This window comes from Nipponia nippon, unplaced genomic scaffold, assembly GCF_047370975.1.
Source record: "Nipponia nippon isolate SJK-2023a ecotype South Korea unplaced genomic scaffold, ASM4737097v1 scaffold_3, whole genome shotgun sequence".
Lineage (NCBI taxonomy): Eukaryota > Metazoa > Chordata > Aves > Pelecaniformes > Threskiornithidae > Nipponia > Nipponia nippon.
The window spans coordinates 83866041-83879333 of record NW_028262347.1 but is presented as its reverse complement, the minus strand read 5'-3'; the positions used below and the strand labels follow the sequence as shown (position 1 = coordinate 83879333).

The 13293-nt window shown below is 42.1% G+C and overlaps 1 protein-coding gene across 1 annotated transcript; it reads right to left on the bottom strand.

Moving 5' to 3' along the window:
• Nucleotides 1-5672: 5672 nt before the first annotated feature.
• Nucleotides 5673-11429, bottom strand: LOC104013245 (oxidized low-density lipoprotein receptor 1). The gene is made up of 6 exons (XM_087767357.1): nt 11339-11429; nt 9480-9578; nt 9001-9150; nt 7181-7332; nt 6109-6227; nt 5673-5835 (listed from the first exon to the last, which is right to left on the bottom strand). The coding sequence occupies exons 1-6, from the start codon at nt 11427-11429 to the stop codon at nt 5673-5675; spliced, it is 774 nt and encodes a 257-aa protein (XP_087623483.1).
• Between the last annotated feature and the right edge of the window lie 1864 nt (nt 11430-13293).

The window sequence follows — 13293 nt, the reverse complement described above, 5'->3', positions numbered from 1 at the left end:
TGAATGGGGAACTGAATTTTACAATGTATTGGAAACCACATATTTTTGGTATTATATATTAATTGTCTTTTGGAATGGATGATTTTCTAAATCTAAGTAACTGTATCTGGTCAGGATCCTGATGGAAGGGAGGTGGGTAAAAAGCAAGCTCACAGCCCTGGACTTCAGGAGAGTAGACTTTGGCCTCTTCAAAGATCTGTTCAGAAGAGTCCCATGGGATAAGGCCCTGGAGGGAAGAGGGGCCTTAAGAAAGTTGGTTAATATTCAAGGATTACCTACTCCAAGCTCAAGAGCGGTCTGTCCCAATGAGTAGGAAATCACACAGGAATGCCAGGAGGCCTATGTGGATGAACAAACTGATCTTGGCAAAACTTAAACACAAATAGGAAGCATACAGAGGGTGGAAGCAGGGACAGATAACCTGGAAGGAACACAGAGACACTGTCTGCGCATGCAGGTATGAAAGCAAAGCCCAAAAGGAATTGAATCTGGTGAGAGGTGTCAAAGGCAACAAGGAGGGCTTCTACTAGTACATAGGTGACAAAAGGAAGACTACGGAAAATGTGGGCCCACTGCTGAATGAGACCAGAGACCTGGTGACATAGGACCTGGAAAAGGCTGAGGTACTGAATGCCTTCTTTGCCTCAGTCTTTACTAGCAAGACCGGCCTTCAGGTATCCCAGGTCCTAAAGACCAGGGAAAAGTCTGGAGCAAGGAAGTTGTATCCATGGTGGAAGAGGACCAGGTCAGGGAATACTTAAGCAAGCTGGACATGCAAAAGTCCATGGGCCCTGATGGGATGCACCCACGAGTGCTGAGGGAGCTGGCAGATGTCACTGCAAGGCCACTCTCGATAGTCTTTGATTAATCATGGCAACTGGGAGAAGTGCCTGAGGACTTGGAGGAAAGCAAATGTCACTCCTAGCTTCAATAAGGGCAGGAAGGAGGACCCAGGAAACTACAGGCTGGTCAGCCTCACCTCAATACCTAAGAAGCTGATGGAGCAACTAATCTTGGAAACCATTTCCAGACACAAGAAGCACAAGAAGGTGATTTGGAATAGCCAGCGTGGATTCACCAAGGGGAAGAGATGATTGGCTTGGTAGACAGGGAGAGAACAGTAAATATTGTCTACCTAGACTTCAGTAAGGCTTTCAACACTTTCTCCCATAAGATCCTTATAGAGAAGCTATTGATGTAGAGGCTGGATAAGCAGATGGTGAGGTGGATTGAAAACTGGCTAAATGGATGGACCCAGAGCGTGGTAATCAGTGGCATGAAGTCTACAGCTGGAGGCCAGTCACTAGTGGTGTACCCCAGAGGTCAACATTGGATCTTCTATGCTAAGAGTGAGCATTTCTCACTCTAAGAGTGAGCATTTCTTCTTGCTCCGTTTCCTGGTGGGCATCCAGAATGGTGAGGAGCAGGGAGGGTAGGTAAGTTTTCAGGGTAGCAGGCATATGTGTGACTGCAAACCACTGACTCTGAATTTCTGAAACAGAAATAGAAATAGACTTCTCTGGAAGCATTTAGACAAGCTCTGCATTTTAGTTTTCAAATGTAAAATCACAAGTTTCTTTTTTCTAAATTTACAGGATAGGAATCTTAATTTAGCAAAAGGAGAAATCCCCATGTGACTCTAACCAGAGAACTGGAGGATGAGTAACATTTCCTTTTTTACTTCTTTTTTTAAGCATTAAAAATAGTGCTTTTATCCAAGAGGGTTAGGGATGAGATGGTGGTGGAAAGAGAATCAAAGACTAGAGAGAGGGCAAAGATTAGACTAAACAAGCTTGAATGTATAGGTTTAAATGCAGGTTCCCAAAATCCTGACTCTGTCTGCAGAATTCCAAGTGCACAGGAAAAAACTCTCTTGACTATCATCTCTCATGGCTTTGATTTTGATTTTAGGTCTAGGACATGAACACTCATTTTAAACAAAACTGAAAACCTCAGAAAACTTAAATATTTCACTCAGAGCACCCAATATGCAGCTGCATTTACTGTGATATATTCAGTAAATCACTGTGCTTCTTTCCTTGCTTCCTTGTTCTCTCAGCAGTCCTTAGCAGAGGTGATTTAGCAGCATTTTCCATATATCATGTGGCTGTGCAACTTGAAAAATGACAGTATATTTTTCAAGGCCTGCTGTTTAAAGACAGCAGCTTCTGTCTCCACATGAAATCATAGATGCATCTATTTTCTCTGCTATTTATGAGTATTGGGATCTTGCTGCAAGAACATTCTTCCCCATTTGGATTTGTTTGTTTTTATGACACAGGTGGTTTACTGACTGTTTGCCAACAAGGGTAAAGAGCATGACAATGCAGAGAAGAAAACTCATTAAAAAGTAAAGCTGTGACACTCCATTCAAGGTTGCATCTCTGAGCTTTGCCAAGAAATGAGCTACCTGTGCAGCTATATGTCAATATGAAGCAACTGAAAGCAATATAAGAAAACTAACTGAGCAGAACAATTTGTCTTTAAAACACATAGGTGTTATGAAGAAAAACATTCATGAGTTTGGTAGTTCTATTGAGACGAATACTCATTCTTGGAACAGTAGGGAAATTATTTGCCAAGAAGCACTGAGAGTGGTTTGTGAGCTGAAAGCTTGTTTTGTAACAATGTGGCATGGGTACAATGCTTATACTCTGATTTTAATGGACGTTGTATTGAACTGAAAAGGGTAATTATAGACTCAAGATTTTTTTTTATCACTGTGAACAACATAACATCAAGAATACAGAACTGGCTGTGCTAATAAAACCTTATGGCAACAACAGACAGAAACTAATTACTAATCTAGTAGTGGCTATCAAAAAAAAAATTTCACTCTTTGCCTTTTTCGGTGTGCAACAAAACCTAAAGGTTTGCCTCTGAGCATTATATGACTTGAAATGACTCAGTTCATTCAATTAAAGGTATGATTGCATGCTGCCTTTTGAACTTTGTCAGTTTTAAATGCTTTCTGCAGCCAAATGACAGCAGAGATGGCATCGCTCTTAAGACAAATTAACATTGAAGTTGTGGTAATTTTGAAGGACCAGACTTCAAGGGTAGCTGTGCAGAATGCAATGGTTAGCATGACTTGGAAAGCTAAGCGGAAAGACTGTTTCTCTAACTCATTGCTTACCGAGAATATTCCCTTTACTCAGCAGCACAGAACAGACTCCCGTGAGCCAACTAATTAACTCCTGTGACCCTGGGCAATCTGAGAAAGATTTCTAAAGAGGACATTTCACAGAGAGTTAAGAAGAATTGCATGAAGAACGCATAGAGTGATTTAGAAGATGGCCTGATGTGTGTAGGTGGCTATGGGAAAGGGTAAAGTGCAGAAGATATGTGCATGAAATTGCTTAGTTCTGAATTGCTTTAAAGTTCTGAACATTTTAACCTCATATAGGAAAAGATATGACAGTTGTTAAAATGATTATTGTATTGTGACTTCAGTGATTATCTTACATATAAGGCTAAATTTTTCCCTCCTGGTTTAAGCTGAAATACAAGAACTGGTTTACTACATATCAAGGAAATTCAGGGTTAAGTATTACTCAAACACACACAGTAACAGGTTGTACACTACACATCTCAGGGCAATTACTGGATGCCATGTGCTCTTCTATTCTGTGCAACTTGGCTTGTCATGTAGCGGTTATAATTATGAGTCATTGAGGCAGGAAGATGTGGTATAAAATGAAAAAATCCAGACAACAATGAGGACCAGGAACTTACCCCTTGTTTTATAAGTTCCTGAGCTTATGAATATTCAGCAGCCAGGCATGGGGACCAATGCTTCATGCCCTGGACAGGGGGACAAGACAGGCTAGTGGATTCTCCTCCCAAAGGCAGTACAGAACAGCAGACTTTCATTCAACATTTCCTTCCTTCATTTTCTGCAGCATTTCACTCCCAGCAACAGTCCATAATGCCAGTGCTTTTCACATGCAACACTTTTCCCTCAGCCAGGCCCTTACAATCAACCATTGCTCCCCTCACTGGTCCACTGACCCCATGCCCATCACACCAGTTCCCTCGCATCAGTTTCACTCACTGCTTCACCTCTTCAGCAGCTCCTCCTCATACCAGCCCCCTCAGTGAGGGCTCTCCTTGTGGTGTGATCTTTAAAACCTTCTTGTATTACCAAGGGTTACAAGATAGGGCCTCCCATCTGCCCTGCATGTGTTAGAACAACAGCCCTGTATGGGTTACCCCTCCTGTCATTCACATGGTACCTGCATCCCCTGTAGACCAGTCAGTGCTGGGATCCCAGGTAGTATATCTGCAGCTGCTGAGGCCTCATGGTTAGACTTAGAAAATGCAGCATTTCCGGACTATGAGATAGCTGTGTGGCAAGACACCCTCTGTTGTCTCTGCTCTTCTAAATTGCTTCTTCATATCCATAATTAAGATAATTGCCATATTGCTAAACACTCATTTAGGAGGGATACAGCACACTTGTTGGCTGTTGCTACTGCAGACTTCTGATGCACAGCTTTATGTCTGAAATAATAAACATAATTAGAGGCTTTCCTGAATACCTCCACCTTCCCTGACTTACAGTTCAATTTTCATTGAATGACTCAAATTAGTGCACAATACACACAGGAACAAAAGTCCTAAAGATAAACCTGACTGTTCCTGAGAGATTTCAAAGATCTCTATTGTTTGATAGTGTTGTAGAAGAGAGACACTCTCTCTGATGCAGTCTTCTCTTTGAACAGCCTCCTAAACAGCAGCGAAGCAGCAGGAGGCTTTGCATCATTAAAGGCCCTGTATTTGATGGTTGTTGAGCCTACTGTGCACTGTGACTTACTAAAAAGACACACTACAGGAAAGGTCAGTAGCAGCAATATTTATTCCAGTTGTGAAATTCTGCAACAGAATGGAAAATGGATTTGAGAAATCAAAGAACTGGATCAGATGTGACATGGATAATTATCAAGACAGATGTCTTAGAGGAATGCACCTTCCCCCCAACACCCAAAGCAGCAGAACAATCCACTAGCAGCTGGACTCGCATTCCTGGGCATTAAATATTGCTGACTTTCCTCAATAAAGATGTGTTCTGTATTTGCCTTCTGTTTTTTGAGCCCATAGGGCATACAATCCCATTTGACAGTTTTTCTCTCTAACCAGGAGAACTATAAATACTTTCATTTATCTTTTAATGCAGACTCTGATTCTGTTGCACTTTCTAGTTATCAGTAGTTGGGGGGTGAAATTAAATAAAATATTTGGGAATTTATTGTAAATTGGGAGCTCACATCTGTGAATACCCAATGGATGGATTTTGAAAACATGATGTGTTGTTCTTACAAACCGCCATTGATTCCTGTTTCTGGGAGATAGGTATGAATCTTTAAAACAGAGTTCTGGGAATCACATACTTAATTTTGTTTCAATTAGAAAGGAATTTATGAGAAGTGGATAGAAGTGGTTACACAAGAGTGCAAGGGCTGAAAGAAGAAAGAGGGAATTAAGTTGTTGTTAAAGAAAAAGCCCAAGGAGTCTGGCTGATGTGCAACACCAGACAGCAAGTTAAGCTTAGATTATCACTGATGTTACATTAACCTGAGCTCAGACTCATTTTCCCTATTGCAAACCCTGGGGCAGAACTCGCCCCCATGACGGTGTATCCCAGGACAGGGCTCTCTGCAGAGCTCTGCACACTAGTGCCTGTCCGAGTAGCTCAGTTGCTCAACCACTGCAGGATTCACCACTTTCTCACAAATGTAAAATTTGTACTCGCCACACCGTGCAGTGTCTATGTTTGCACCTTGAAGCCACACACAATCTAGGAAAGGACTTGAGCTGGCTCGTTGGATCTGAAACCTGTGAAAAAATAGCAGAGATATTCATCATCCCATGGAAAAAGTCACAGGCTGATACAATAATTCCCAGCTGGTGCTACCCATTTGACCCACAAAAGCATACAAGCACTCTGATGGGGGCTTGCCTAGGTTGATAAGCGAGTGATGGGTAACCTGTCTGCTGGCAAGCAGGTGGGGGCACAGGCAATTACTGAGTGGTGGTTAAAGGTTGCTGCTTCTGGCTCATAACAAATACACCTGGACGTGGTCTGTTCCTATCTGTGCAGTGACTTACAGATCAGGGGAGAAAGCTGATCCATCCTCCCACAGCCAGGGCCCCTCAGCTCCATCGCGAGATAGCCCAATCCAGAAAGAGTAAGAACTGTAAGACTGTGCTGATCGCATTGCGAAGTCCTGTACGGAAAAAAATGTAAAGCCTGTGAATCACATCCCTGCTTCAGTCATAACGGCCTATGATTTGGAAAACGAGAGAGGCAAATGAAAGCAAGCTGCTCACAACTGTGCGTAACAGACTTTGTTTTGCAAGTGAATCTGGGCAGTGACTCCTACTCCTGGCCGTCAGTACTGTTTTGGAGATAAGGAAAATGAACCTGCTGAGAGCTTTCAGTAGCTCTCAGCTAAAAGGACAATCTTCAGTTGAGATAACCAAAGCCTGCACATTAGCTGGGTAATGGGTATAGGATAATGACTTCCTTCCAACACCCTGGTTGCATAAGTCAGGCAGGAAAAGGCCTTTGCATCATTTGCTATCATTGTACGCAGGAAATTCAAAACACAGACGATAAAACCACAGAGTTCAAGACAATCCCATTGCCATTAAGGGTCTGGGTAGAAGTTCCTTCACAGTGAAGAGCTCTTCTGGCTGTGCTTTATCTGCTGCTTCATCTACAACTTAGACATCGGAAAAAGATATGGATCCTCTTCTGCTCATGTGGGAAAAGAGGCCAGGGATCAGGCCAGGCTGGTGAGCTTTCTAGTTGTGGACAGCAACAAGCTGAAGGCCAGGCTTCTGATGTTTGCTAAATAGTTTGCTCCAGCAAGACAACAAAAGAGTTGCCAACCAGTACTAGCTAAGTTATATTTGCCCTGAGGTGGGATGAGGATCTAGATGTAGAATCAAGCTGGTGTGTCTCAGTTAACTCCCTTGAAGTCAGCAGAGATGCACCAGGGAGGGTGCAGCCACAGTACAGCTAGAGGGGCTCCGAAGAAGCATGGACAGTTTTTGCCACTAGGTCCAGCACACACAAGCCATAGCATACTGCACCAGTGGAAGGATGGCATGGCTGTTCAGGCCACAGTAAAATGTAGAGTGTATAATTAGAGAGAGAGAAAAAAATAATCTTTACCAGCTCTTCCTTACTCTCTATCTTAAGAAGTCTGGAATCCAGAGCAGAGCATTGAGCCTTGCTTTCTTGCCAAGTTTTCCATTCCTTTGAAAAGTGGTAGCAGTTCTCCCCATACTGTAGCCAGTTCTCAGGACAAGGAATACATTTATGTCCTTGAAAACAAAAGAGCACCTGATCAAGTTTGTCAGTGACAACAGTCTCTTGTGGTCTAGTGGATCCCTGCAGGATCACTAGAGCAGTGCACAGCCTCTCTATCACAGAGGAGCAACAATTCCTCCTCCATTCTGCAGCTAAATTCATGTCTTCATTGGAGACTTAATAAACCCAGTTGCCAAAAGACCAGGAAAAACATTTCTAAATGAAACTCAGAAAAACAAATAATAAAGATTTTTTCAATCTGACCAGCAAACCTGGAGAGTGCTAGTAAAACGCAAATAGAAGAAATTTTGGAAGGTTGAGCCATGTTCACAAAGACATGGGTCTAGGTGGACGTAAAGGGAAACATAGACTTTCAGTCATATGGGTACATCTCTATTCATGTGAACTTACTTTTAGCTCCTTGTTAACAACATCAGGGCTAGCTCTTCCCTGCTATATGCTTTACCAGGTAATTTATACTTAAACTTCTCTGGTAGCATTTCATACTTGCTGTGGATGCAGTGTGCAGGAGTCAGATAGTGATGGCCAGCCAAAGTGAAAGATAACGAGCCCATTGCTCTTAAAGAAATACCTTTCTGGCAGCTGCAGTTTGACTCTTTCTGCCACATTATTCTGTTAGATACCTCTTGGGACCCTGAGTAATACTGAAGCAAGAAAGAACTCAAAATGTTGGATTTTTCTTTCATTTTTACACCTTTTGGGAAACTCCATTTCTAGGTGGAAACTGAAATAATCGCAAGCACCAAAAAGACCTGCCAGACAAAATATTTTGGAGATCTCTGGGAACCGGGTCCCAACTATAGAGTGAATCATGTTTGTTGCTCTACAGTTCACAGCACCATTTTATATTATAACAAGCCAGTGCCAGCTGGGAATGACAGCACTTGATGCTGGATGGCAATAGATAGCACAGCACGGTGCCCTTGACTCTTACGAGGAGCTTCTGGTTTGTGCTAAATTCAAATGCAGACATTTACATAGATAACAACCTTGCCACTCTCTCATAAGATTTTAGTTTATTATGATTCTCTTCCCTCTGCCATATGATAATCTAGCATATTCAACTCACCCATCATTAAAGTTTCACACCATTATTTTGCACAAGGAGAAAAAATACTCTCAGCATATTGTCTGTAAACTGTTAAAGCCAGTGATTACAGTCCCATTTGGTAGAGAGCAGCAGTATTTACACTTCTGCATTCACTCCTGCATAACAGAATGAAGCCATCTTGAGGAGTCAAAGCATTCCAGACAATTAAAGCCAGTAGGAATTTTCCATCAAAATTTTTTTATTATAATTCACTGAAACTGACTATAAAAGAAGGAATGGTAGCATCAATGAATTTACCTATTAGAAACATTTTTTTTTTAAGTGTCATCATCATGGTATTTTCTGAATTAAAATGTTTGTTATAGGGTATAAACCAGCTCCATCACAAAAATTCAATAAAGATACTTCAGAAAGACTGATACTTAAAAAATGATCAAAATGGAAATGTAGCCTTTTGATTGACTCAGTCAAAATTCATTTTTAAATTAAATAATTGAGGGTAATTTTAGAGATCTTGATTTTTTTACTTCCAATACAGATAACAGAAAAAAAAAATCCATCTGTGGCTACCACAATGCGATGGAACCACAATCTTCCCATCACTATGTACCTCTGGAGGTGGCAAGTTGCTTTACAGTCTCTGTCAAGTTCAAATTCTGAGCCTGGAGGAGCTCCAGCTGCTGGTTGAGGCTTTCCATAATTGCCTTTTGCAGGGTGAAGTTTTCATCCCTTTCATGTACAAGGTGGCAGACCAGGATGACTTGAATCACAGTGAAACAAGAATGAAATTGTTCCATTAATATTAAAGCTAAACTGCTCAATGCAACCTGAATAAACTTACCAAAGACACACGTACCTCCCCATGACTGAATATACTTGACCTACATACAGTTTGTGCACATCTATGAGCAAGACGTAATACATCCCAGTTTCAAAGATTGGGAGATCTCTTGAGCAGGTAAACTCTTCCAGCAAGGGACACTTTTTTGTATCATTAATCCCCTAGGCTAATCCTTTTCCTTAACTAATGTCCCAGACTTTTAGTTGTTCATACTGAACTCTGAGCACCCCTTCTGTGACCATACTTACACCTGGCAGCCAAGACTCCTGCAGCTGCCACTGAACTTAGGCAGAAGACCCCAAGTGCCACTGTAGCCAGTCGCCAATAGGAAGATGGACTGAGGGAATCTGCAATAGACAAAAAGAAGGAAAGCAGCAAGAACAGGAACTGCTCATCTTTATATCTGCAGCTCCTACATTGCACAAGACAAGGTGACCAGTAGTCTGCCCAGTGAATTGCTGAGTTTCAGACCAGCATATGGTATTACATTATGAAAATTGTTCCATCGTTTGGCCATGGCCAGTCCTTCTTAGGAGTTGGGGGCTGGGGAATGAGCAAGCCATGGAGACTAGCTTAGCCAGGAGCTTTTAAGAGAAAATGAATTGGACAAATAAAACTGAATAGCACAGAATTTCACATGTGGGAAAAGAACAGCAAGGAAGTATTTGTGCTTACAACATGGCTGAAATTTTCATATGCAGCCAGATACTGGGGTGTTTTTACTTTTCAGTGCCTAACCTACCAAATTGGGAATGAATTCACCTTGTCAGAAAATAACCTCAGAAACAGTCACCAATGAAAGCCAGGCACCTGCAAAATAATCTGAAACTAGGGCATACAGATGTGAACAAGACCACATACCTGCAGTTGCACAAAAACAGTCTCACACTTGGAAATGCACACACCCATTCTTGCAATGTGGGCAAATGCAAACACCCATGTGAATTTACACAGTCCCAAAAGACAGAGGAAAGGATTGCTTCCAATTTATGACTTTTGTGTTTTTTTACTAGACTCCAGTACAAAATTTCAGTGGGAATACTAATATTATGTTTAAGTTGCCAACAGAAATAACTGGCATACCAACCTGTGGTAGGTCTGCCTTTTATTCCCTGTGTTCCCTAACCCTTTAACCAAACAGTTACGAAGAACCCTAGATCACCGGGAGTTCACCTTCAGCCTCCAAGTATAAAACTCAACGACCCCTCAAAAAGTGAGAATGAGATAATCGCTGGCTAGCCAATAAGGGGAAATTTCCTTCAGAAAGAGCTCTTTAATCTACTAGATTATTATCAAATTCATCTCCAGACATTTAGCCAGGCTGGAACATAACATCTCTTTGCTTTGCTACTACCTTGCATACAGAGCAATTCCAAAGCACTAATGCATAGCATAAAGACTATAGATTTGGGATCAGTCACATTCCTCTCTTCCTCTGTGAAGCAAATGTAGCATAATTTTTATGATTTTTAAGTACAAAAAGGTACTTGTCTGTAGCGTTCATTACATATCAAGGTTATCCCCCCCCCGGATCTCCAGCTGACCCGGGCTTTATACCCCCAGCAGCAGGCGTGTCATGTTATAAGGGGCGGAGACAAGGGAGGGTCGACCCTTCACTCTTTCCGTACAGCGCGTGATCTTCCAGTTGCCAGCCCTTATCTTTACTACACTTGTCCATCTATTCCTTCTCTTGAGAGAAAATGTATCTTTTCTCTAGCATTTACTTCATTCAATTAGTCAGATTTAAATGAGTAAAGCTGAAAGACTTTTGCAAGGTCCCTTAGCCAGATTACTTCACTAACTTCCAGGAGCTGACACTTAATGTCTAACTGGAACGTGTTTATTTTTACTTAACTGCATCCCACAAACTTAATTATATCTCTCCTCTCAAATCTAAACAGTTTTTCCACATTCTCCAACCTTCCATTTTTCTTAATCTCCTGCTCTTTTTCTGTCCCTCCAATTTCCTAGAAGATTTGAGTCCAAAGGGCTCACAGAAGCGAAGACGCAATATGCAGGTGGCATCCTCCTCTGAGTGTCACATAAAAAATGTTCTCCAAGGTAAGAGTTTTCCTTGGAGAGAACTGCCCCCCAACACCACCACTACCTTTCACTCTGGCAGTCCGGAGCTCCTGGTCCTGGGATTTTTCTGGTGTCATGAACCTCAGGTCTGCGTATGTCACTTCTTCACTTGTCATTTCTGGCAAGGTTATAGGAGAATTCAAAAGTTGGGTTGCTCCCACAGGAGAAACAGGCATAAGGTTCTGGCTGGGATCAAAGGAATGGTCAGTGTCACTGGGAGCTGACGGAGTGATTCATCCAAAAGTCAGAAGGGTTTTTTTGGCTCATACTAAAGGATTTCATGACACAGTGGTGGTGGGGGTTGTTTACATGCAGCAGAGTCCCAGAATAGTATTTAACTCTTCTGTGTGTGCAAAAATGCAATGGGGCACGGAAATCTCGCAGTTCTTAGTTCCTAGAACGGATGCATAGAGTCATTCATTTTGGGCGTACATCCTTTCTTTAGAAAGAAAAAGAAGGAAGGGGAGAGGTGAAGAGGAAATTACATTAATTTTGGATTAAATCTAAACAATTCCTTGAAGTTTTTCAGCATCAGGGGGGTTTGTTTTCTGGCTTTATTATACAGTGATTAATATTCAGTAAATTCAGCCAGACGGGCTCCTCAATCTCTCAAGTGGCACAGGAGGACTGGAGGTAAAACAAAGTGAGAAACATACTGATTGCCTTTGCTTATTGCTTGTAAGCACATCGTGCTTGTCCTGATGGAGTAGCACATAGATTTGTCACAGCCATTGCCCATTCCTAGGACACAAAGAAATGAATCCAGGTTTGCCACCTGCCATTCCAAGTATGTCCGCAATGTAAAAGGGAATGAGCCAAAGAAATCTGCTGAACTAATGGGGAGTCTGGGTAGAAAATTCATGTACCAGAGTATGATGCTGTGCTCCTGGACTAGCTCTGGCCTGGAAGCAGTCCAGACAAAGTCACATGTGATAATCCCTTCCTTTTAGCAGGGATTAACAGAGCACAGCAGCATGCCATTGCTCTAGGGCTGCCCACTGCATCCAATGAGGGGTCACCTGTCAGCTTGAGTGCCTGCACCATGCTCTCTTGAACTTTGAGCACCAGGAATAAGATGGAGAAACTTAACTGGTCCTACATTGCCTGGTATTTCTAGGTCTGCTGGTGAAATGTCAGGAATGAGATCTGAACTTTCAGTTTTATTACATCTGGCTCTACTGCACGCAGCCCAAGAACTGCTGGTGTCACCAGCTCTTAACTCGGGAACAAGGATGAGCACCAGGTAGCACAGAATACTACCCTCCCTCACCAAGGGCTTTCCCAGCTTCTGCCAACCCAGGCTGCTGGAGATCAAAGCTCCCTGAGTACAGGGAAGAAGGCATTCCCAGACTTTTATCTTACAGCACAAAAATTGAGAGCAGTGACTTGGACTCCAGCATTTGGCAGATACATATAGACTAATACATGTTAATTTACAGGATTGTCTTACGTTATCTCCAATGAGCTGCTGCTTTTGAACCCTCTGTCACATTCTCTGTCAAAAGGAGGTAACAACCCTTATGTCTTCAGCGGAAAGAGTATGAAATGTGGGAGGGAAGTGTTCTCCTTCTTTATGTGCAGTTTGTTCAATAATGATCTGGTTTTGTTTTACAAGCAATGGAGCCCTTTTGGATTATCATCATCCAGTGTAAAATACATGAAAGCTTTGATAATGTCTCACTACATCTGCAAAAGTATCAGGGATCCTTGTGAGCCCCAAATGTGTTCCCATATTTTACATTTCTAAATGCTTATGGGGAAGTATTGGGTACGACTAACCAAGTTGGCTCTAGCAAAATACTCCTTTGAAGAGCAATAGGGAACAAGCAGGAATTTCTCAACAACTTCTAAGAGCACTACAACAGCATTTTTTTCAGCTCTTTAAGAAGCTTTACTCCCAGTTAAGATCATGCTACCTAGGAAATAAACGTTGGCTTGAGTTGCATCCCTTGATACAACCAGAACAGAGAAGCAGAGAGG